The 27034-nt window shown below is 34.4% G+C and overlaps 1 protein-coding gene across 9 annotated transcripts; it reads left to right on the top strand.

Annotated features, from left to right (window-relative positions):
* The first annotated feature begins 872 nt into the window (after positions 1-872).
* LOC108102378 (paired box protein Pax-2a) lies at positions 873-25253 on the top strand. 9 transcript variants are annotated; one of them, XM_017207303.2, is made up of 14 exons: positions 873-888; positions 1131-1139; positions 4164-4520; positions 5561-5698; positions 5763-5801; positions 11170-11335; positions 11868-12065; positions 18110-18561; positions 19522-19607; positions 20675-20921; positions 21083-21181; positions 21811-22299; positions 23607-23714; positions 23964-25252. In XM_017207303.2, the coding sequence occupies exons 3-14, from the start codon at positions 4193-4195 to the stop codon at positions 24137-24139; spliced, it is 2526 nt and encodes an 841-aa protein (XP_017062792.1). In that variant the 5' UTR covers positions 873-888; positions 1131-1139; positions 4164-4192; the 3' UTR covers positions 24140-25252. The 9 variants fall into 9 exon arrangements, with proteins under 9 accessions (XP_017062792.1, XP_017062793.1, XP_017062798.1 ...); XM_017207302.2 differs by lacking the exon at positions 873-888 and having other exon boundaries at positions 982-1139; XM_017207304.2 differs by lacking the exons at positions 873-888; positions 21083-21181 and having other exon boundaries at positions 981-1139; positions 23964-25253.
* The last annotated feature ends 1781 nt before the right edge of the window (positions 25254-27034 follow it).

The following is a 27034-nucleotide window of genomic DNA, read 5'->3' on the forward strand; positions in this document are numbered from 1 at the left end:
ATATTTACTGTCGTCTTAGCCTACGAAGCCTTGATTTAGAGTCCATATTTATTCAGTAATTTGGACTAATAATTATAATGTATGTAGCTCTGTTTGGACTAATTCGGTTTCCACATAATTTTTTAAATGGCCTATGGGTTCGTAATTTTCAAACTAACATTCTAAATTTTATTGAATCTGCATGCTAGGTCCAATTCATAAATAGTGGCCCAGGCCTCGATGTCGGATGTCAAACATAGATAGAAAGGCTTAAAAAAGCTTAGGAGTAATTGAGATAGTAATATCGTAGCATGTCGTTTTTTATATTTTTACTGTTTTAGTACACTTAATATCAACATATTTTTTTAAGTTGAACGAGAACGAGTATTTAAGCATAACGCTAGGTCTATGGATATATTTATTTATACGTTATCAAATACAACATTTGTTTATCAGCAAAGGATTAATTTTATTAAAAACTGTAATAACAATATACCACTTTGAACATCAAGCCCGTACAAGCCGAATATTTTAGTACTATATGATTCTTTCTCCCTCACTGGCATTGAATGATTTTTTCTCCCTCACGCTCTATCACTCATTTTGTGCGGTGATCATATTTCAAGCCCAGCTTTTGCGTCCAACGAGCACGCTATGTCTCCCGATTAGTCGACAGCTAGTTTGAGTGCAAATGCAACCGACCAACCGTAAAGCCGTTTTGGGCCAAGTTTTGAGCACGACTCAAAAAATACATAAGGCACAAAAAACACTCCGGAAAGTAGTCACTTGAGTTTGAGCGATGTAAAAACGGCTTCCGCCGTCCATTGCCATTCAAATATTTAGTTTCGCTCGAGATCTCTTGGCGTACGCTTCAAGATCCACCTGATCGCGTGGACTCATAGCCAACAGGTGCAACGCGCTGTCAATTTTACCTGCTAGTTTAAAAGTGAATAGGATCTATAATTTCAGTGATCCAGTGGGGTTAACCATCGAAATTGGGAATGAGATTTGGAATTTACTTTGGAAAGTTTGAGAACTTAAAAATTTGGTTCCAATTATGACATTGTGTTACATTCACTGCATATATATTATTTAATAATATTAATAATATTAAAAATAAAAACACTTTAAACTGGATTAAAAACTTACAGGCAAAATCAGTAAGTAAACTACCATTAATTTTCATCACTTATATTTGATTAATTTAGTAAACTTAAAATAATTGTCTGATACATAATTTAACTGTTGGCTTTCGTTTTCGTAGTCCTATGCTGAGGCGTTCTTAAACATTTCTTATTTACCCATGCTTCTGACCTTGAGGTGCTTATTTTCTCCTATTTCTCAGACTACTTTGCTAAGTTTTCTGACTAGCCATCGCCATTATTCAGCTGGAGTGTGTGAAAATGCGATTATTTTCCCACTTTTATTTTTTTGAATTGAATGTGGTATGAGTAAGTACTACCTTAAAGTGAGTTGGTATTGAAAAGAACAAAGTGTAGAAACCCCAATGACCTCGAAGCAAGACCGCTTTGTCCAGCCATGACTTTTGTTTTACAGTACCAATGATATGTTTAAAACGCAGTTTGTTTATAAATTAAAGTCTATAAGATTAGATTAATTTTTACGAATACATTTATTATTCTTATGCCGATATGCATATACATAAATATTCAGAAATTCCTTCAGTTTGAGTGCTAAAAAATATATTCTTTTTCGTGCACATTTTTCGATGTCTTCAGGGTGTATAATTCGTATTCTTTCGTATATTTCATCCCTGGGCCAATGAATTCCAATTCCATTTCCCGCTCTTCCGTTAACCGACGAAATAGAAAAAGATAATGAAGGGGTCGATAGTGGTAGTAAAGATGGGTGAATCGAGTCAAATGTTTGACAGAGCGGTTTACTTCGACAATAACAAAAGATATTTTAGATTATTATAATATGTTTTTGGACTACAAACTCCGTCTCCTTTAATTTTTATGTTGACAGAAAAAAAAATTAACTGGATATTTATTTCTATAAAATTAAACTTCTTATCAAATCACCATATAAGAAAGACGGTAATATGCATAATCTTCTATTACAAGAACAGAGTCTATAAAAAACCAGATGGCCTAGATGAAACCATTTGCAATGCATTTGGCTGCTTTGATCCTTTGACTACGATGACCCTTAGGGTAGTGAAGGTCCCAAAAAGGTCAATTAACAACAGGTGAATGAGTGCTAGCAAACACGTTTAGGCGGGTTCAGTCATCATCTGGCGGGTAGCCAGTGCACATTGCAGGGTGGATTTGTCTCCATTAAATGAGCGGGAAATGTTATTACCTTCTGTTGCACATTTTAAGGTCCAATTTCATTACGTCACTAAGTTGTTTGAAGCAACAGAAATTAAAACAAGAAGAAACGCTATAGTCGAGTGCAGAGACTATTACACAATTGTAAAATATTAATTTTGCTAGTTGAAATGGACAAAGCGTTTTGTTTTGAAAAATCTTTGCTAAATTTTAAAGATATGGACAAAAATATGTTATACAAGGTCAAACGAAGACATACATTATAATATTATGGATGCCACAGTTTTGCACGGTTTGTGAGCGTTAGAGTGGGCGTTGCAGGATACTGAAATAAACTGAGCTGCGTAGGGACTTCAAAAATCTTTCTGCTTTATCTCTGTATCTGTATGTATGTATAACAGGCATAATTATCAAGAATATAAATTCGTTTCAAATACAAAATTCAGTGAAATTTGGCAAAGGCAATTGAAATCAAACCAAACAATTAAATAATTAGTATAAAAATATTACTGGCCACATCATTTTGGATATGGATATGGATGTATCGACGGGACTATTGATTTTGATCAAGTGTCTATCTTGTTCAAAATAACAAATAAAATCAACAAACACAATATGTTCTTTCATATAAGCTGGTTGTTAAAGTAAACTTCTGATGCGCAGGAATATCTCTAACTGCTGCACAAAATCTAGCGCTAAGGGATTTTGCTTTTGTTTAATCTAAAAATAAAAATAAAGTTAATACCTTTTGATGTAAAACAAGAGGAAACGCTATAGTCGAGTGCCGCGACCATAAGATACCCGTTACTGTTTTACAAAATTTTAAAATATTATTTTGCTAGTGGAAATTCACAAGGCGCCACCTATTGTCAGTGGAAGTATGTTGAGTATGCTTATAGTGACGTCACTGCCCATGTGAGGCCTTATAACTTAATTTCTTTATAAATAGCGAAATATTGTTCCGATTTGAAAAAGCTTTGGTAAATCGATAGGTTTTAACAGAAATAAGTTACACAAGGTCAAACGAAGGCATTCATAATAATATTATAGACGCCACAGTTTTCCGCGGTTTGTGGGCGTCAGAGTAGGCGTGGCCGGATGCAACTTCGTGGAAAGTTGCAAAGGCATCTCCTAAATACGTGATCCTAAACAAAATTATGTAGCTCGTATAGTTTTTGAAATTTTTGCATTTTTGGTTTCGCATTGGGAGCATAATAGAAACCTACATGCTTAATCCGAACTTTCTATCTCTTAAAGTTACCGAGATATCAGCTTTTCTAGAAAATCCGAAAACTGTCTTTTGAGCCTTGTGGGCGTATGGGTGGGTGTGGCCGGATAGTAGTACCACTATAAGATGCGCTGCCATTTAAAGATTATACTTTTTGAATTTCAACTTTCTAACTGCAATAGTTCCTGAGATTTCAGCAATTTTAGTTTTTGGCGATTTGTGGGCGTTAGAGTGGGCGTGGCAGGATGCTGTAATAAACTTGCGCTGTCCCGGGACCTCAAGAATCTTCATGGTTAATCTCAACTTTGTATCTGCTATAGTTCCTGAGATCTCAGCGTTCATACGGACGGACGGACGGACGGACGGACGGACGGACGGACGGACGGACGGACGGACGGACGGACAGACGGACATGGCTCAATCGACTTCGCTATTGATCCTGATCACGAATATATATACTTTATAGGGTCGCAAAAGCTTCCTTCTATCTGTTACATACTTTTCAACGAATCTAGTATACCCTTTTACTCTACGAGTAACGGGTATAAAAATGTCAAATCTATATATATATATATATATATGGTATCATTGCCAACGTATTATATTTAAGTTTCAACCTGACGAAATGTAACAACTTTGTAACAATTATTAATACATTTCAGTTGGTCTTTAAAATATCTAAAAACTCATTATGGATATGCAAACATCGCCGCATCTAAGCCATGGGCTCGGTACAATCTCACATCAGATCCAACACCGTATTTCACACCAGTCGCAGAATCTTCACAGTACTCGAGAACAAGAACTAAATATAAGTACAGGCCAGCATGAGCACGACCATCACCATATGCAACATCACCTTTCGCTTCAACAGCATCAGACCGTTTCACCTAGTAACACTATGCAGAGCACACCGACAGTTGATGGTCTGGGCACTGTTATCAACCCCAATCATGATCAGCATGATCAAGCCAGAAGTGGCATGTATACCTCACTACAATTGGAAGATAAGCCAAAAGGTAATCAATTTAATTAAAGGCAAATAAGGGATTAGTGAAAATCTAAGTAAAGACATAAATTCCTATTATTATATACATTTTACTATTTTTTTTTAAGAAAAGTAACCTTAAAAATTTAATTGTCGATAAATATATTCACGTTTACCCCAAGATTCTTGAAGGCCTGAACAAAAGCTTATGTTTTATTCCACTAACATTTCTAATGGAAAAGTATTCAATTTAATTAAAGGCAAATAAGGGATTAGTGAAAATCTTAGTAAAGACATAAATTCCTATTATTATATACATTTTACTATTTTTTTTTAAGAAAAGTAACCTTAAAAATTTAATTGTCGATAAATATATTCACGTTTACCCCAAGATTCTTGAAGGCCACTAACATTTCTAATGGAAAAGTATTCCCCAGCAACCGAAAGAAAACTTGCAAAAGTCTAAAACCAAAGAACAATAGCGCTTTCTGTAAGAAGAGTTGAAGAATAGTTAAACAAGCTTAAAAGTACAATGCACTTCGGACGCGATTGTTAATCTTTCCCCACCCAAGATTTTTTTCAATTCGGCCAGATGTCGCAGAAATCGATTCTTTTTCCAGTCATGCTCAAATTTTTTAAACAGTATGAAACAGAAAAGTAAATAAAAAGGTGTTTCCTTCAAGTCACGGAATATTTGGTATTAGGAAATGTCATATGACTTAACATTGGAATGTTCCACGATTTTCACCCGCGAAGTCTCAATTAGGAAGCGTATTATGCATACGTGTTTGTTGGTATATGGACCGATACATAAAAAAGAAAAATAAATGCTATCTTATCACATATAATGTAATGAGCGTACAATTATGAGATGATAATATTATAGATTATGTTTTATATATATGTTACTAATATTATAATTAGTTTATATATGTATTAATTTATATTATATTTTTATTATATTTATATTATATTTATATTATATCTATATTTTAGTTGTTTATTGTATGAGCTTAAACTTATTATAACTAATAATTATCTGACATATTGCCTAAACTACTACAACTATAGCAAACAAGTTTGACGAATATTCAAACGAGATAATGAACAATATTTCGGATACAAATACACCATCTGCGAGCAATTTCATGTCACATAATCAAGGCGTTGAATGGATTTCAGCAATTAATGATGTGCAAAACGGGGCAGGTAGCGCATTTACATGAGTGCTTACACAAAAGAATTTCTTTTCAATTGCAATTTATCTTTTCAGAAGATTCACACAGTTCGCAGGGCAGCATTTCTGGCGATGGTAAGCGAAATAGTTAAATTTTTACAAGTTACTCCTATAGTAACATGGGCAGTGACGTCACCGTCAGTTATTAAACATGCCTTTTATGGTTATAAAAAAAGTTAGTCAAGTTGACGGCTTAACCGCCGTGTTCCGCTAGTATAAATATTTAAAATTGGTTACCTCAGTACCGGGTATCTGATAGTCGCTTGACTATAGCAATCCTTTTTGATTTTAACATTCTTTTGGGAGTTCGAGTACCGTGTGACCGAGTAGTAGATATAGTTTATCTCCCACGTAACGATCCATACTAAGTTCTCTTCGGTAACATACTCTCACAGTGCTATGTGACCGCCATCCGATCAATTTTCTGTGGCTTTGCAGGAATTGTCTCAAGTAACTTAGTGCCTAATTGAAAAAATGTACTTTGACCACAAAGCTGTTTCCTGGCTATGACAGAGGTTTTTGTATTCTTTTATTCGTATTTGTATTTGTGTTGTTTTTGAATGGAGATGGTCACTGGAGACTGGACGCTGAGACTCACTACACATTGCGACGTTCGAACCCCTTAGATGAAGGAACTAAGAAACTCAGTGCGGTGTAAGATTACAACGTTAAAATTATCAGATTTTATAAGATATCGGGATAGCAACTCAGTTTTCATTGCATAACCACAAATATAACAGAATACCAGTCTCAGCTTTATTCTGCATAAAAAATATAGACAGAAATAGCAATTTTAATTATTTTTGGCTAACTTTTACTATTATTAATTCATAACTTTTTGTATTAAATATTTTAAATTTGAATAGTGGCCAACAGCAACAGCCGAACAGAAACATTTTAGTTTTTAACATTTCATATCAAATAAATTCAATGGGTGGAGCTTTGTGAATTTCCACGAGCAAAATGAAAATTTAAAAATAAAATTTAAAAACAGTAACGGGTATATAATAGTCGCGTCAGTCGACTATAGCATTACTTCTATTAGGATTAATAAGCCCTGTGGTGTACTGTCTTACCCAATTCGAAAATATTTATTTTGCAAGAAAAATTATGTTTTACACTCTGATGGTGACTTAACTTATCATGTGGGGCCTCATGACCTACATTTCTTAACAAATTCTAAAATAATGTACTGATTAAAATGTTTTAAAAGGTCAAACAAAAGCATATATTTTAATGCCAACTTCCTATTACATTAGTTTTTTTCCAAGGTTTCCAAGAAACCGTATTCAGGTGTTTAAAAAAAATCAGAAATCTATTAGCATAATTATAGAAATAAAGGATCATGTCCTCTATTACTATTGTAAAAAGGGATTGTTCTGCTATATTTTTTTTAATAGTTTGGCCTAAAAGTATGCATTACCAATTTTTTTTATTTCCATAAGCATTGAACACATGAATTCATGAACAGTAAATTCATTTTTAAGCAGACTTTGAGAGCAATAAAAATATTTATGTGTTTGTAATTTAAGTTTAAAATCAAATGTTTAATATCCTATATGTAAATATAACAACCAAAAGTATGCAATATATACTATCAATTAGGTTTTGCTTGGTCACTTAAGTCTATTAAAAATGACTCACTTAGATGGCGGTAGAAAAATGTGAGACATTAACAAGAAAGTGTGAAATCGAATGTAATCACTGGTATGAGCACCAACATACAGTGCCTAGCTGCAAAAATCTAAGCGCAACTTATTAATGGTTGGGAAGTTCCACAAGTTTATAGTTATAGTTATATTATAGTTAATAATAATAATTTGGGAACAAATCTCAAAACATAAGTGAAATTGGCGATGTAAGTTTACGTAAAACTAAATGATAATTTCCCCAGCCAAAATTTTGTATCATTTCATATCTAGGTCATTCAATTTGAAGTTTGGGCGAAAATACGAAATCCTCCAAATTTATAATTATAAATTTAAAATTACCGAATTATTGCAAAGTAAAAGTTGTAAAAATATTAAACATAAGTTCGTGTTTATAATTGCGTCAATATAATTATTTGTTAAATTCCAATCGGCTATGACCGCCTTAATGGTGCGAAGCAACGACATTCGAGTAATTTAAGTGTGTGAAAGAGATGTCAAAATACGCAGAGTGGTAGGCAGGAAGGTAAACTGTGATTGGTGCCGCTGCACACTGATGCCTTGCCTTCTTTGTGGCCTTTATTGCTATTGGTAGATTTCGAGGGCGACCGCCTGTTCTTCTGCCAGCCCAAGCTCAAAATTAAACAGTGGTGTCAAAACATGACAATCCAAGATGTAGGTAATAATTCGAAACTTTAGATTTGTAATTAAAAAAAAGAGTTATATTATGAGATCTTATTCAACGTCTATTTTTATTATTAAAAAATTAACAAACGCCAAAAATGTATTATTCTTTTAGTTCAGTTATCGTGTTAGGTCTGATAGACTCGGTTGTTTAGCCTTTTGCTGGCTGACATTAAAACCAAGCGGCCCAAAAATTAACTCCTTTGCATCCACCCAAAAGGCGTCACAGTTTGGGCAATTGGATTGGTCACCACAAGAGCAGCCACTCAATATTGTCGTTGCTGGGATGCTATGCCTTCGTCTGCCCCTTGGTTTTGCCCGTTCTTCATTGGCTGGCTGTACTAAGATAAAAACGTTTGTCCGGAGTCAACACCAACCATTTGGGGTGGGCGGCGCGGTGTCGTTGTAAGCGTAAAAAGGACCACATATTTCCAAGAACATGTAGCGCCCGCGCCTTCCCACACTGAGTAGAGATACGGATAAGCAAAATAGCAGAAGTAGATAAGAATAAGGAAACCGTGCGCAGACTCTCTGCGGCTAAAAGCAAACAGTCCGGAAAAAATGGTTAGCAATATTTTACGGTACACAATACGAAGAGAAAACATACTTTTACGTAGAAGAAGAAAAAATAATGTCAACGGTTGAAAAAGAAGCCCAGGCGCACTTAACAAGCCACAGCAACGCGAGTGCTCGGTCTACTTTACTTATGCAAAGAGGTAGACAAACGAAAATCAAGCTTCATCCTCAGCATACAGCTGATGACCAGTGCTGTTCGAGAACGTCAATCAGAACTTCGTTGTTGCAATCGGAAGGACTTCTATCTGTAACGGCATCGATTACAGGTTCGGTATACCGTTACGGTTTGCGGTTGCGGTGCTATACGTATGTCACGCTTACTGTTAACGCTCACCCTCCAACCAAGTTTAAATAAAATGGTGTTCAAAGTAAATGCAATATAGTGATTGTGCTTAAATAAAATATAAACAAATACTTCGGCGTTAGCTTATCTTCTGTAAAATGGACCTATCTACAGCATATCGCTACAATCAAAACATGATGGAATATTATACATGTAATACTTTTTACCATTAAAAAACTAAATAAATTTTCTGATTACACTAGGCCCATTAATCCCATTTAACAACAATTTATAAGTCAATCGAGGAAAAAACGTCAGTGTAAAGGTTGATTCAAAATAATAGATATGGTTTAAGGCCTTGATTTATTGAATGTGGCAACAATGCCATTTTACACATTCTTTAGATTTCAGGAGACAGAATGCTCTTTAATAAAGGACAATGGGCCTTTGTTTATAGTACAGCAAATGTCCTGCTGAGTTCTTCCAGCAATATAGATGTATAGATAGATATAGTAGATTCGTTGAAAAGTATGTAACAGATAGAAGGAAGCGTTTCCGACCCTATAAAGTATATAAATTCTTGATCAGGATCAATAGCAAAGTCGATTGAGCCATGTTCGTCTGTCCGTCCGTCCGTATGAACGCTGAGATCTCAGGAACTATAATAGATACAAAGTTGCAGCGCAAGTTTATTTCATCTTCCTGCCATGCCCACTCTAACGCCCACAAATTACGAAAAACTAAAATCTTTGAAATCTCAGAAACTATTAGACCTAGAAAGAAATTTAGTATGTATAATCCTTAGATGCAAGCGCATCTTATGCGCCACACCCACTCTTATGCCCACTAAGCGCAAAAGACACATTTTCTAGAAAAGCTGATAATTCGGTAACTATAAGTGCTAGAAAGTTCGGATTAAACATATAGGTTTTTATGATGCCCCTAATCCGAATTGTTTTTTCTAATCCAGTGGCTTGGCCACCCTAACGCCCATAAAACCCGAAAAACCAAAAAAGCCAACTTTTGTCAGAAAAAGCAAGAGTAACTGATGGGGACGTCATTATTCGCGTGAGGCCTTATATTCTACATTTCTTCATAAGTAACAAAAACATTTTCCGATTTGAAAAATCTTTGGTAAATCGATAGATATAGACAAAAATTTGTTACACAAGGGCAAACAAATACATATCCTATAATATTATAGACACCACAGTTTTCCGCGATTTGTGGGCATAGTGGGCGTGGCAGGATGCTGAAATAAACTTGCGCTGCGCATGGACCCCAAGAATCTGCCTGCTTAATCTCAACTCTGTGTCTCTTATAGAGAGATCTTATCCTCAGCTTTCATACAGACAGACGGACGGACTGATAGACGGACAGATTATTATAACATTTGTAAAAGACTGATAGGTATTAACAAAAAAATATCTGCATTCCGATTTAAAAAACAAGCGTGCACAAAAGATTTTCGCCTAGTGAAATAATTTAGAATTTCGCAGAGCTATATTGTAAATTAAGTATGGCGAGTATTTTTTCCGCGTCCTCGCAGCATGTTTATCATTAGTTCTTTCGTCTTTAATCTGTATATGGGGCGCAGTCTTTTTGTTTTTCTTCGGATTGGACTGAAACATTTCCAAGATACACATATCGTTTTCTGCTGGCAACATATGTTCATGTTTAAGCCCATTACTTGCAGATTAATAGGGTACACTACAAAAAAAAGTTAAATATATAGAGATTTTATAAACATTCTATGTTTGGATTATGCATATTCTAGGCAATTGCGAAAAAAATAAAATAGTGGAGGTTTTAATTATAAAGAAGTTGGGATTATTTTATTATCCGATCACGTCCACTCTAGGGCCCACAAACTTGATGTTTGACACTAAAAATTTAAATTTATTATTTATTCTTAAGTTGGTTGACCGTGTTGCTTTGATTAACTAGCTGTTTTATTTTTGTATTTTCTTGTACTGACCTGAACGTGGTCTAATTATACCCGTAACTCGTAGAGTAAAAGGGTATATTGTATTGGAAGCGTTTTCGACCATACAATGTAATGTAATGTAATTTGATTACAGTTACTTTTCAGTTAATAGATCCACTCATTACTGGTTAGGGAATTTGAATGATAGTTGGTTCAAGTAACCAAAAAATATCTTATCTGAGACAAAGTTTATATAATATAATTTAAGGTATGTCAATCATAAAGATTTTAAAGTGAAAATAATTATTAATATTTCTTAATTAGGTCATGGAGGCGTTAATCAATTAGGAGGAGTATTTGTAAACGGACGACCTTTGCCCGATGTCGTTCGTCAACGTATTGTAGAACTGGCGCACAATGGCGTCCGCCCCTGTGACATTTCGCGCCAGTTACGCGTGAGTCATGGTTGTGTGTCTAAGATTTTATCAAGGTAATTATCCACAAATATAAAACGATTTTTAAAAATATTTTTTTCAATAACATAGCTAAACAATATGAACAACATGTCGACAACAACAACTCTTATATAATTGTCAAATGTTCGTATATTATGCGTCAGGAGAGTTTTCAATCAAGTTAAAATAAATTTTGGAGCACAGCCGGCTGGGATAACAGCAAAGTGATCAGTTAAAACTCATGAACATTTTTTTTTAATTCTTGCTACTTTTATTGGCCAAGTATTACAAAATTCTGGTATTTAGGATATTTACATAAACGAAAAATAGCCATAGCTTCGAGCTATCAAAGAATATTTGATCGTATCTAGCAGTTGCAACTTGTGAAGTTCTGCAAACCTAAATATGGCAACCAAATGTGTGGGTTTAAAAAAAAGAAATTTAATAAATTTATATTCTTTAATATATTAGCAAATATATATTTATAATTTCCAGATTTATTAAAATATATTCCGACCAAAATCCCAATTTTATACAGAGAAGACTGTACACACTTTTAAATTTCAGATACTATGAGACTGGTAGCTTTAAGGCCGGTGTTATTGGTGGTTCCAAACCAAAAGTAGCAACTCCGCCAGTAGTAGATGCAATAGCCAACTATAAACGTGAAAATCCCACTATGTTTGCTTGGGAAATACGAGATCGGCTTTTGGCAGAAGCTATTTGCTCTCAGGATAATGTTCCCAGTGTTTCTTCAATAAACCGGTAAGCAAAACAAGCATTTAGTAAAAAGTTATAGTCTAAGTCAATACGAAAACACAATCTGGGATTAGAACGGATGTACGCACATCCGTTATGCGCTTTCTTAGTGTTCCCAAGTTTGTTTGCTGTCATGCCGTTAACTTCCGTATCCGTTTCCTCAAATTCATATATACCCCAACGAAGTATTGAACTGTGACTTTATATTTTACTGAACCTTTCATCTAATAAAAATATCTAAGTAGTTTTTAGCGTTCATAATTGTGGCACAATGCTTGACACACGACCACAACAAAAGCCACTTTCCTATCCACCATCCGGTGTGGCTTTATTGCCGACAACATCATTGTAGAAAATCTTGGCCATGCCACGTGGCAGTTCCGAAGTCGACACTGCACCACATTGCTTTTATTTACGCAGTTCCTTTTTACCATAATTTATATGATGCCGGCGAATAGCAGCTGTGAAAACCTTTACCACTTTATTTAACAAAATTAGTTGAACTCTTATACCTAATACTCGTAGAGGAAAAGGGCATTATTAGGTCGATGTAAACTATTTAAGAAGTAGAAGAAAGCTTTTTGACTTTTTTACCCTTTAAAGTACATATATTCTTCGATTTAGCCATGGGCGTGTAAAGGACGCATACTGAGTAATAATTTACTATCCTAATAATTGATAGTACTTATTACTATGATAATAATAATTGGTTTGAACATATATATTATTTTTTGTCTATACCTATGGTTGTTCCAAAGTCTTATATATATAAATATTTTTATAGTATGGTATGTATGGTATATACCCTCACATGGGCAGTGACGTCACTGTCAGTTAATTAACACGCCTTATATGCTAGACAAAAAATAATATATTATTATAGGTTAACTAAGTAACGCGTATCCGATACTTAACTACGTCGTTTTTTATTGCTAAATTCCATTTAGTATAAGCAACGCATTCTTTTTTGACCGGCTTAAGCGCGAGTGCCGCGCTATAAAATACCAGTTACTGATTTACACAATTTTAAAATAGTTGTCAAAAAAGTCTTGCATTATAAAATTGGTTAAAATAATGCGATTTAAGTCAAATATGCGCCGTTTTGTTCGATGACGCGTTCCCAACGAGATGCCAACTTCATAATGTCCTTCTCATAGAAGATCGCTTCCCTATTGGGGAACGTGGCGCATCTTCGACCACCTCTACACCAGAACGAAAACGTTGATACCATCGTTGTGCGGTGGTAATGGAAACTGTATCGGGTCCATAAACTGCACAAATTTTATTGGCGGCTTGAGATGCATTTTTGCCTTTATCGTAGTAGTACCGTAAAATATGCCGTATTTTCTCTTTATTTTGCTCCATGATAGCGACGCTATAACTCACGAACGACTTAAAAGAAAAGACAATCAATCAAACACGTGAAATGAGCTTTCCAAAAAGGTATAGTATGACCTGATGCGAAGAATAAAACAAGAACTACGCGCTTTCAGCGCCAACTAGCGAAAAACCCCACTACTTTTTTGTGGGCGTCAGAGTGGGCGTGGCCGAGTGAAAACTCGTGGCAAGTTGCAGTGAATTCTCTTAAATACGTATTCCTTAACACATCTTTCTAGCTTTAATAGTTCCCGAAATTTTTTCATGCCATGCCATGATTAGAAAAAACAATTGGGATTGGGATCATTGTAAAAACCTACATGCTTAAACCGAACTTTCTATCACTTATAGTTACTGAGATATCAGATTTTCTACAAAATGCGAAAACCGTCTTTCGAGCTTGGTGGGCGTAAGAGTGGGTGTGGCCGGATAATGGTACCACCGTGCGCTGGCATCTCAAGATTATACAGACTTAATTTCAACTTTCTAGCTTTAATACTTCCTAAGATTTCAGCGATTTTAGTTTTTCGTGATTTGTGGGCGATAAGTGGGCGTGGCAGGATGCTGAAAAGGAAACAATATTCTTGCTTACTTGCAACGTTGTATCTCTTATAGTTCCGGAGATCTAAGCGTTCATACGGCCAAATGGACGGACGGGCGGACATGGCCTAACCGACTTCGCTATTGATACTGATCAAGAATATATATACTTGATAAGGTTGGAAACGCTTTCTTCTACCTGTTACATACTTTTCATCGAATCTAATATACTTACTCTGCGAGTAACGGGTATAACAACATAAATTATAGGGCAAAACTAACAGGAAGAAGATTGTTTTCCCGATATATATAAAATCTGTTTTTATTATATTTATTACATTGTCAATAACACACAAAAATGTATTGGAAAAAATTTACGGAAATTGGTGACAAATTTTGTAAAAAGATCAGATCCAATGTCAATATATATCATAAGTAATATATTGTCCAACTGTGAAAATAACAGATAATACATGTTGCTTTTTTATCATCTCCATAAGGCATTACATTTCCCGTTCTTCTCTAATTTAGCCAAAATTTAGACTATTTCACCTTGACTTTACATGAGATTACTCAATTTTAAAAACATAAAACATCTTAATGCAAAATGTCGAAGTAATTAAGTAGCAAAAGAGGAAACTTTAACCTGATCGAAACCAATTTTGGTATGACCATATTTGGTAAAATATTTTTTTTATCATATAAATTCATATTTTAAATTGTAATTTAAATCTGTTAATATACAAGGAAAAACACCTATTATAAGAATGTTTCATACAGCAGTTGTAATAATTGTATCCCAATGGGCGATATTTAAATCCTAATAGGGCTTAATAAACGGTCAATTCAAATTAAATATACACAGATACGACAGTCATATGATATAGAGATCCTATTATGTAATATTTCAAAGAATGTGGCCAAAATAGTTTAAGAAAATTTCATTAGGACCAATATTATCTTTATAGTTAAAGTAAGTATATATACGAGGTGTGTTCAAAAAGTAAGGTGACTTTTCAAATTTCGCGGGCAACATATTTTCGATTATCGTTTTTTTTGTTTTGTTATATTGGTACACTCTTCCCTAACATCTGTACCAAGTTTCAATGGAACATCCTCTTTTGTTTGGTTGTGAGAGGCGTAAAGTTACAAGTTGTTTTGCGAGCTCGGCGATTTTTTGCTTTTTTCGGTCTTGGCTCGTCTGGGCTCTTCCATTGGGACGATTGGGCTTTGGTTTCGATATCATAACCATATACCCATGATTCGTCACCAGTTATGACCCTTTTGAGTAAATCTGGGTCGTCGTTGACGTCATTCAACAGCTCTTGAGCGATGCTCATGCGACGGTTCTTTTGGTCAAAATTCAGCAATTTCGGAACAAACTTCGCTGACACACGACTCATACCCAAAACGTTTGAAAAAATTTCATGGCACGAGCCAAGCGATATACCGACATCTTCAGCAACTTCTCTGATAGTGATTCGACGATTTTCCAAAACAATTTTCGTCACTGCTTGAACGTTTTCATCAGTTGTTGACGTGCTTGGGCGTCCAGAGCGAGGCTGGTCATTGGCATCTTCCCGGCCATCTTGGAAGAGTTTGTACCACTTGTACACATTTTTTTTACTCAGAACAGTTTCACCGTATGCCACTGTCAACATTTCAAGTGTTTCAGAGCACTTAATTTTATTTTTTACACAAAATTTGATGCAAATCCTTTGATCCATATTTTTCGATAGCAAAAAATCGCCGAGCTCGCAAAACAACTTGTAACTTTACGCCTCTCACAACCAAACAAAAGAGGATGTTCCATTGAAACTTGGTACAGATGTTAGGGAAGAGTGTACCAATATAACAAAACAAAAACAAGAGGAAACGCTATAGTCGAGTGCCGCGACTATAAGATACCCGTTACTGTTTTACAAAATTTTAAAATATTATTTTCCTAGTGGTAATTCACAAGGCGCCACCTATTGTCAGAGGAAGTATGTTGAGTATGCTTATAGTGACGTCACTGCCCATGTGAGGCCTTATAACTTAATTTCTTCATAAATAGCGAAATAATGTTCCGATTTGAAAAATCTTTGGTAAATCGATAGATATTAACAGAAATAAGTTACACAAGGTCAAACGAAGGCATTCATAATAATATTATAGACGCCACAGTTTTCCGCGGTTTGTGGGCGTCAGAGTAGGCGTGGCCAAATGCATCTTCGTGGCAAGTTGCAGAGGCATCTCCTAAATATGTGTTTCTAAGCAAAATTGTCTAGCTCTTATAGTTTTCGAGAGTTTTGCATTTTTGGTTTTTCGAGTTTTGTGGGCGTTAGAGTGGGCGTGGCTTGATCGGAAAAAAATAATTCGCATTGGGAGCATCATAGAAACCTACATGCTTAATCCGAACTTTCTATCACTTATAGTTACCGAGATATCAGCTTTTCTAGAAAATCCGTAAACCGTCTTTTGAGCCTTGTGGGCGTATGGGTGGGTGCGGCCGGATAGTAGTACCACTATAAGATGCGCTGTCATCTAAGGATTATACTTTCTGATTTTCAACTTTCTAACTGCAATAGTTCCTGAGATTTCAGCAATTTAAGTTTTTTGCGATTTGTGGGCGTTAGAGTGGGCGTGGCAGGATGCTGTAATAAACTTGCGCTGTCCCGGGACCTCAGGAATCTTTATGCTTAATCTCAACTTTGTATCTGCTATAGTTCCTGAGATCTCAGCGTTCATACGGACGGACGGACGGACGGACGGACGGACGGACGGACGGACGGACGGACGGACGGACGGACGGACGGACGGACGGACGGACGGACGGACGGACGGACGGACGGACGGACGGACGGACGGACAGACGGACATGGCCCAATCGACTTCGCTATTGATCCTGATCAAGAATATATATACTTTATAGGGTCGCAAAAGCTTCCTTCTATCTGTTACATACTTTTCAACGAATCTAGTATACCCTTTTACTCTACGAGTAACGGGTATAAAAACGATAATCGAAAATATGTTGCCCGCGAAATTTGAAAAGTCACCTTACTTTTTGAACACACCTCGTATATATAATATAATATATATATATATAATATATATATATATATATAATATATATAATTTAATTTATTTAAATTTTTTTTCAAATGCCGGACCAAATTTTTTTAATATACCTTTCCCTACTTTCCTTACCAATTTGCTTCGACCTTATAGCTAAAAAAAATTAAATTGGAAATGGACTTTTCAACCGCACCCGACACGTGCAGCTATTTATAATCGATTCGATTCGTATTACTGCTAGGTCCCACTACTTTACCAACGCCAAAGCTGACATGTGACCGATGATAATGCAAAAGTCGCGGCGAACAGGGGTAATTCGTGGTATAATCAGAAAGAACATTTCATAATGCGAAAATGTGTGATGTGATGGCACTTGAACAATGATTAGGGTGGTGGTGATTCAATCAAATCAAAATTGTGCGTACGGCGCCAGCAGGACTCCCCAGGACTGATTCCCAGGAGACTGACACTTAATAAAGTGACTTTCATAGCACTCAACCAATTTTAGTTCAGCCCTCCGATGAAATACATTCAAATGTATCTACACAAGTATAAAACAGAATATACAGCGGGTTGTGTTTTCTCGCATCCCAAACATATGTCTCAATTGTGCGCACTGTCCAAATATCCAATTGCTCATCCCGTCTCCCAAATGGTACTCAAAGAACCAAAAATCTGTAACTGTTGTCATAAGGGCATGATTTGGACTGTATTGACTTCTGTTTTTGCAACCCTCTGAACAACACTTTCAGCAATCTAAAAACCAAGCTGACAAATGTACTTACATACGTCGTGTATTAGGGAACTCAAGGTAGCTAAAAACTACCTTAAGTTTTACAATGAATGTATATTATATACATACATATATACCACGCAATACTGTCTTTTTAATAATTTACGTCAATAGTGATTTCCATGAAGTTCTCGCATTTTTGTTTCTACTAGTAAATTTTGTACTAATTTAAGTAAGTAAAGGAATTACGCGATCATAATTTTCTGTTTTACGGAGTTGAATTCCGGAGAAAAATGTTTTTCCAAGGTGTTTAAAAAATAGTTTAACTCCTAAATTTCAGGATTGTAAGAAATAAAGCCGCTGAGAAGGCCAAACATGTCCACCATCACCAACAGCATCACATGCCACAGAGTCTCGGTGGGGGGCATATTGCCACAGAAAGTCTAGATAGCAGCACAGGAACGATCGGAGAACTACAACCCACGAGTGGCGGCACTAGCAACAGCAGTGCGAATTCTGCAAGCACAAGCGCTTCGGCAATTGCTCAGCCAACGCCGACGTCCGGAACTGATTCTGTCCAAATATCAGTCGGCCATTCAAACAACAATGACACCAGAAATGGAAATCTCAACTCATCGACTGAACAACGAACGACTGGATATAGCATTAACGGAATTTTAGGTATACAACATGGGCATCATTCGCACAACAACAATAACAATAGTAGCGTCAACAACAACCACAGTAATACAGATCCTATTTCCTGTAAACGCAAAAAAATTGAAGATCACGGTAAGTTTTCCGAATATATCCCCAAAACACATTTACTCAAAAGATACACCAATCTAAGTCCTTAAATAATTATGCTTGACTAATGGCCAAACGAAGCACAGATGAGATTGATTATTATCAAAAAGTACTGTTTAAAAAAACGTCAGATATTTTGTACCGTATGTCGGAAAAGTATATAGTAGCTTAATTTAATGTGGGGGATGCAAACGTATTTGACATCTTTGCCTTAACTTAATAATAGTTTAAAGCTGTCCAAACTCAATCCTACTCAACATGTTCTAATAAATACCAGTTAATGTATCACAGCAAGTACTTAATCAGGAGATACAGATTAAACGGCCATTCAGTAGTCGCTTTTATTATGTTTTTTAATGTTAGATACTAGTATCCTAGGGCATTAGAAAAATTAAGTTTATCAGATCATAACAGAACTGTAATTTAATGGGTAATAAAAAAATTGAAATTACATTCCCTTGGGACAAACAGCTATTTACTTGTGGCAAATTTGTAAGGCAGATCGATGCAACAAAAGTACCATTAAATTCGACAAAGGGTAGGTAACTAAGTGACCAAAGTGAGCCCATGTGGCCAAATTTTTCAATCAAAAAGAATCATAATCATATATGTATATCTTTAATTTTATGTGTTTAGCCTGCAATATTATATCATATTACAAAAAACGAGATTAAGGAAAAAAAACAGAATCTATTGTACTAAGCCGTTGAAATTGCAATGAATAAACTTTTAATTAAATATCTATTAAATTAAAAGAAAATATAAATTACAAAATAACATAAACTGGGCGTCGAAGTACTGTCAACTGCTAAGTGTTTATTAACGCAAAAGAGCACTTAGGCTGCACGTGACAAACTTAGTGCGTGACCAACATAAAATGAAAAGACATTTTATATCCAAACAGTTATGAAATGAAATTAACTGATTAATGCTTTTATTTTTTAGATGAAAACCAAGACACAAATAGACACTCCGATGAGGATGGAAAACGGCAACGTGTGGGATATAGTGGCGATCAACTTTACCCAAATGTATGTGTTCAACACTTTATTTGTTTGTTATGATGTTGATGTAGCTATGTACCATTACCCTATATATATACGTCCCCCAATTAACCAATTTCAAGAAAAGTATTTATCAACGAATAATGCTTTAGTGTGAGCAATTAAGATAAATAATCTGTATTATCCGCTTATTGGTTGAACAACACACTGCCTTATTTATAGCTAGAGATAGAGCTTATGTGATCTCTTTCTAGTTATGTCGTATGTCTGTTTCTTCCGCAAGAACAAAACAAAAGTCCGTATCGGACATATGTATCTTATTACTGCCATAGTATAGTCTGAAAACTATATACAGTACAACCAAGTGGTCCAAAGACATTAAGCCCGCGTATTAAAATAGAGATAAGATAATAAGATATTATGATATAATATTATGATTACCATACAGACTACCATATCTGGAATCCGTATGCTTAAATCTTACTTTCTATGACTTATAATTCCCGAAGTTCTTATATTCTTTATATTAGGAAAACCAGACATCGAACCTAACAAATTATTTATTATTATATATTATTTATATAAATAAGACACCATAATACAATTTGGTATATATCCATCCACTATAAATTTTCCATTCCATTTACTATTTTAAATTTTTTATAGGTATTGCCATATTGGTAATTGTTAATTAAGATCCGACAATTTCACCCTAACACTATGAATGTCGCAGTTTGAGATTCTTGAGGTCCCTGCATCGCAATTTTATTTTAATATCCTGCCACGGCCACTCCATTTTTTCACCATCTGGCCACGCTCACTCTAACGCCCAAAAATGTAAAAAAACTAAAAATTCGAAAATCTCGGATGAGAAAGAAAGTAGACTTAGGCATACGTATTTAATAGATTTCTCCATCAGTTAGTAAACATGCTTTTCTGGCAAAAATTGGAAATACGTCTTTTTACCTCTTACCTAATCCTTATCTTACGTATAACAAGACTTGACAACAATAACAATTTCCGTTGTAACTTTTATTAAATGTTTTGGCTTACTTGTTGATGCGAGGATTCTAAATAAACTTTTTATTCTTAAGATTTGGTCAGGAAAATGGTGTATTAAGGATGAGCAAAAACTACTCGCCGAGCTGGGTAACTTAACAACAGGCACCGGGAACTGCGCGACAACATACTATGAGACTTCCAACGGGTTTTCAACAAACTCAATATCAGGATCTGGGCCGACCTTATCTGGGAGTGACACGTCAATGTTGTATGATAGTATTGCAACGATTTCGCAAGCTCAAAACTCACTTTATACACCGACGATCGGTACATCAATAGGTATGAAAGTCACTCAAGTGACCGATTTTACCCGTTATTGTTTTTTATATTATATCTTATTTTCACTATTATTTTTATTATTATTATTAAATTTTAATATCTTATATTTACAATGTATAATTTTGTTTTACTTAATATTCATTTTAACCTAACCTATGCAGGAAGCAGTTCGCTTACACCTTTAGTCCCTATAAACATGCATGAAATGAAACTTAGTGCAAATCCAATACAGGAACAGACAATAGCTCCTTTTTATACAGGTAAGACATATTGTTGTTTCTGAGATACTAGGAAACTAAAAAATCATATAGAGACCAAAATTTTGTTCGCATCTCTCTTAAAATGAGTCCAAGGGGATCTATGTAAGAACTAAGTGCCTTCCAACTGAAATCCTCTTGCTAATTATAAAAAAAGAATAATAATATTTTTGTATATTTCTTAATTTTGTGTAGTGCAGACCTTCGACTTCTTAAGTTTCTTAAAGCCAGTGCAAAAGAGTTAAAAAATTCGAGCGGCCACAATTTTTTTTCTAGGCCAAAGCTAAATTTATGTAAGAAATTTATATTACGGCAGATTTAACGCAGTGTCAGCTAGGGCAGAAAAAAAATTAAGTCACGAACATTGAAGTTGTGACCAAGTGAAAGTTGGGAGTAAACTTAAAGATTTTAGAATAAAGCGAAAGTTTTATGCAAATGTGCACACCCCCGCCCACATTATTATTTTCAAGAACAATAACTAAAGTTCATTATATTTTGAAAATTATAATTATATAAAATTATAAGGATATTATAAAACACATAAACACGTAAAACAATTTACTGCACATGGAGGTACAAGAGTTTATTTAAATTTAGTAGGATATATTATAATTTTATTGCATATATGTTAGCTCTAGCATTTGACGGCAACTACTCATCTATGACCAGCGTGGAAAACGTCCCTTCATCAGCCGGACAAGGTAGCATTTCACTGTCTGAGACCTCCAATGCGGTCAATCTTTGCCCGATAAGTACTGGAACTGTCCATGCGGAAAATAATAGCCGTGCTAAGGAGCCTCAAATAAATAGGGAGGAAGGCAGTGAAGGAAATATTAAGAAATCTGGAAAACTCAATTCCAATTCCGAATCCAGCGATCATATTCCCCTGCCACACCTACATCATATTACCGAAGAGCAATTAATAAGAGAAAGCAGACGACCCCCCTTAAATCCAACTACGCACCCATCTTCTCTTATACTTCTGCAGCCAAGCAGAGGAACCTCATCAATTAGTGTCAACCCATCCGATGATCAATTAGACGTTGAACATAACCTACGAAATAATGTAGGTCTTTACTCAACGCCCACAGTGCTACCAAGTTTTAATCAGTACACCCCAGGCAAGTTAAAAATATATGCGTAAAACGCCAATGAGAAGAGTATCCGAAGACTGTCTTATACTTGCACTTTTATATCTTGCACACGGACGGGGAATTTATAAAACTGAAGTTCAAGTTCAACATAATATAAATCAAAACATACTAAGAAACTTATCTAATACAATGCTGACTTATACTGTCATAAAGTTATACATAGTTATAAAGTTTCTTTTCAAGTAAAGCTAGATAGCTGATCACTTTAAAAAAATACACAATTTTTTATAAAATACCTAATAAAAAATTATTAAAGTTAATTCAATCCATACTATTTTACAATTTATTGTAAAAAAACACGAATTAAAAAATATGTATACCATTAAAAAATTTAAATTAGTCTCAAGTGAAATATTTTACAACTTTTTATTACATCCACAAAATGATTAGAAAACAAGAAGAAACGCTATAATCTAGTGCCGCGACTATACGATTTCCGTTACTGCTTTACACAATTTAAATATATTCATTTTGCTAGTGGAAATAGAGAAAGTGCCACCTTTTGTAAAAAAGCGTGTTGAGTAACTGATGGTCACGTCACTTTTATTAATTATGTGATATTATTATTAATTATTATTTTCCCGAAAAAAACAAAAAAAAAGTTTTAGAAAAGAATAACATATTTTGAAAATTAAAAATGTTTCGCTAAAGTATAAAATAGAATCAAAATATATTTACCAATATAATAAAAAAAGAAAAATCGTTTTATATTAGAAAACACACTGATTTTTAAGAGTTTATTTCTAACAAATTTTTACCTATAATATTGCTAAAGCTCTTCTACCTAACTCGATTACCCGTATGAATCTGAGGTATCGGACACCATAAGAGTTAAAGAATGGGATCAAGCATGCATTTTAATTGAAATACATCGATCATATATGATTATGCTGAAAGATTGCCTTTTATGTCTATTTCGAAAGAAAATAAAACATTGCATAGAAAAATTGCCAGTTATGTTGGGAAACTAAAGTATGAAAGCAGTTAAGAAGTTGTAGTAGTGCAATAGCGATAAAAGAGAAGAAATAAGATTTTTATTAGCAACGAAATTTCAATTTAAGTTGATTATATTTTTTCGCGCAAAGAGCAGCATTTTTATTTTAATACGGTCTTTAAAACGTAAATCAGGATCTATAATCAGTTTCGTATTAGCTTTTTCAATACAAAATATGTTTCAATGTTTAATTTAGTTAAATTCTATAGTTTTGCTTGCGACCTTCAGTTATATATTATTTATTATAAGATTATACCAAAAATATTCCCTTCATTTGCAGGTTGTAGCTCAGTTGTGCCCACCACAGATTACGCCTACAACCCCCCCTATACACAATATGGTGGTCCATATGGATCCTACGGCTATGGAACTAGCGGCGGCTTAATAAGTAAACAAAGATTTTTTAAAGGCATTCATAAAACTTGTTTTTGTATATATTTAAATACACCGAGAAATAGTTTTAATTCCACAAAATGCAAATTTTACTAACTTCTCTTTTTTTAATTTATGTAAACGAGTGTAGAGAGTATTTGATTCTTTAATTAACTGATGTTGCACTCTTAATGAGTCATATTCAAAAGCTATTTATCATAGATAATAGATTCAATTATTTCTATTACTTTTTATGTTTTTTTAGATTCCCCCTACTACTACGAAAGCGGACAATCTCAGTCGGTATTAACGCAAGACCTGCACCAAAACACTAGGTCACCCTTAGCTGCAACACGAGCGAATTCTCTGGCTTCGGCAGCTTCTCCAGGTAGCGGAAGCGCGTGCACAAAATCCGAATCCTCAGACATTTTTCTTGTTTAATGTGGATTAAAAGAAAGGAAATAGATTATTTAAAGCTCATTTTTTGCTGTTTTTGCTTTTACAAGGCCTCAAAATAAGGCAGATTTTCATAACTGATGTTTAAATAGGAAACGGGTTATAATTCCCAGTAATTCGCATTTATAAAAAGAAATTTAGAACAGTAGAACATTTTTTAAACCTAATATTATGCGTTCTTTGCTTTTCGTATAAAAATAAGAGCGGGTCCCTGCAATAATTTAAAATTTACATATAAGAATAGGTAGGTTAATCAAAAACTTTACCAAAAAGAAAAAAGATTTAATTATTTATTAACCGATTTCGTATATGCCACTTTTTTTACAAACTTGCATTTATTGATTCATTTAAGTTATAACTTTAGGAGGCTCCTAAAAATATTTGAAAGTGTAAAGTGTTAAGTATAACAGACATAGTAAACTATTCACAAACATAAAAAACCAAAATGTCCATTAAGGAGATAATTAACCAAAAACATAAAACTAAAGTTTAAAAAACTTGAAAAATATATATCTCAATTAATTTTGTTCATGCGGCAAAACAGATCAAAATTCATGTAAAAATGTACATACCTAAATGACTTAGAAAACGTTATTTAGAAAATATATCCACTAAGCTTTTGAGTAGTTTACAAAAATAACACTGTGCACATTCGCTTAATTTTGTCATAAAGGTATTAAAAAGTAAAAAGAATCATTATCTTATCAATTAAGTCACACGATTCAGATTGTTTTTAAATTTTAATAATTCTGCTTTGATATTATTATTTAGTACTAATATTCGACTTTAAAATGTAATACTTTGACTTTTGACTAAAATTTATCCTGCAGTCAGGTTCCTTTGATGTTTTATGAACAATTAAACATTGTAGAACAGAAGAATTCTTCAGATTCTTCTCATACATTTTTAATATACAACAAATAAATTCTTGGAAAAGCGTAACTCAAAGACGTGTAATATGTATATGTATGTTATTTTAAGATTTTTAGAAACTTATGCTTTTCAATTTTATTTCAAATACTCCAGTAGGCTTAGTATAAATATAAGTAACCACTTAGAATAAGAAAGCACAAACCAAATTTAAATGTATTTAGAAATTAATGTGTGTATTTAAATAAAAATATTAAAATAAAAATATTTTTTTATTTTAATTTTTTGGTGTAAATCATCTAATATTATATATAATAGGCCAATTTATATTTAGTATATTTCAAAATGCCAAAATATGAAAATGTTAATTTTAATTCAAACGGCGAAGGCCAATAGATTAATATATCATGGATCGGTATGCCTAGTATGATTAATAATGAATTCGTTTCTATACCACTTACGAGATAAACTAAAGAGCGTTAGATGTACATATATTGGGCGGAAAATCTCAACATGAAGTTTTGAAATTTTATTTTATGTCCGTCTGTGCGCTTGTCCACCTCTTCGTCTGCATGTAAGAGCACTGAGATCTAAGAAATTATACGACATATAAATTTGGGATTAAGCATGCAGATTCTTTAGATGCCTACGTAGCTACAAATCCTGAAAAACTTCGCCATTACGTGTCAATCTTTTAAACTATTTTGAATAAGAAATTGGGATTAAGCATGAAGTTTCTAGGAATGCCACCGCAGCTTGTAGTTTTCAGCATCTGGCCACCCCCAATATAACGGATACAATATGAAGAAACTAAAAATTATGAAGAAGAAAATTCTCCATTAACGGTTACGGCGGCTCCTTCCTCGTGGTTTTTCTGAGCCTCAAATGCGACAGTTTTGCTTATTAACATTACCACCGATGTGAAAATTCATTCATTTATTCATCAGAAAACACAATATTTCGGTAAAAATGGTCATCTTCGACCAAGCGCTCCTGAGCCCAATCCGCGAACCGAAAAGGCATAAACCGATAGCCATGCGGCTTAAGCTGCTAAACCAACTGAATCTTATATGGCCTTAGGGCCTTAGACGGAGGTTTTTGCTTAAAATCCGTTGCAGGAAAGTCCGCGAAATGTCCAACTCTAGAGCACGGTGCCGAATCGACGTCGACGGATTGTTATTGACAATTTCGGCCACTGCAGCGATATTTTCGACCGACCTCTCTAGATGAGCATATAAACGTGTTATTTTATCCATCAACGATCCCGTCTCATGCACACGCTTCACAAAACTATCCACAAACTGCCTGGAAGGCGCTATATTTTTTCCGAATTATGAACGCAATTTTCTTAAAGTTTCGGTTGAAGACTCTCTACTTTGGAAGACAGTTTTCAATATTTACCAATTTTCTTCGAGCGTAAACTTAACCATTTCGTAAGTCGCAAACCTTCTACTAAATATCTGACACATTGACAAAGACATATAAAATGTCAAAGTCAAAATTATCGATAGTTCAAAAAGCAAACGCTACATGGGCCATGTTACGATTTATGATTCGGGCTATTCACATATTACGTAATCACCTAGGGGGAGAGTGAGTCGGCGAGTTGATTATATTTGATTATTAGAAGGCGTATGTTAAATGATTACGTAATAATTTTAAAAAAATAATACCCTTTTTCGGCTTGCATTCTGAATCCAAAAATGTGAATGTGCACGTAAAACATGCACACAAAAATGAGACTGCAAGCGAAATTAAATATGCCTTGTGGTTCATTCATACAAAAAAAAATTAGGTAGCTAAGCAATACGGGGTTCAAGCCTTTTTTTATGATTACGTAATAATTGGAGGGGGAGGTGAGTTACGCAAATGATTACATGAAGGAGGGTGCCAAAAATTTGGAAAACCGTGATTACGTAATATATGAATAGCCTTTTGATTTGACCTTGTAATATTTTTATACCCGTTACTCGTCGACTAAAAGGGTATATTAGATTCGTTGAAAGGTAT

Source organism: Drosophila eugracilis, unplaced genomic scaffold, assembly GCF_018153835.1.
Source record: "Drosophila eugracilis isolate 14026-0451.02 unplaced genomic scaffold, ASM1815383v1 contig_340, whole genome shotgun sequence".
Taxonomy (NCBI): Eukaryota; Metazoa; Arthropoda; class Insecta; order Diptera; family Drosophilidae; genus Drosophila; species Drosophila eugracilis.

Bases quoted from the DNA above. Each gene is read 5' to 3' on its own strand.
- LOC108102378 (XM_017207303.2), top strand. From the start codon at position 4,193: ATGGATATGCAAACATCGCCGCATCTAAGCCATGGGCTCGGTACAATC. The intron at 5,699-5,762 runs GTAGCGCATTTA...TTATCTTTTCAG, and splicing joins TGATGTGCAAAACGGGGCAG to AAGATTCACACAGTTCGCAG. The intron at 18,562-19,521 runs GTAAGTTTTCCG...TTTATTTTTTAG, and splicing joins CAAAAAAATTGAAGATCACG to ATGAAAACCAAGACACAAAT.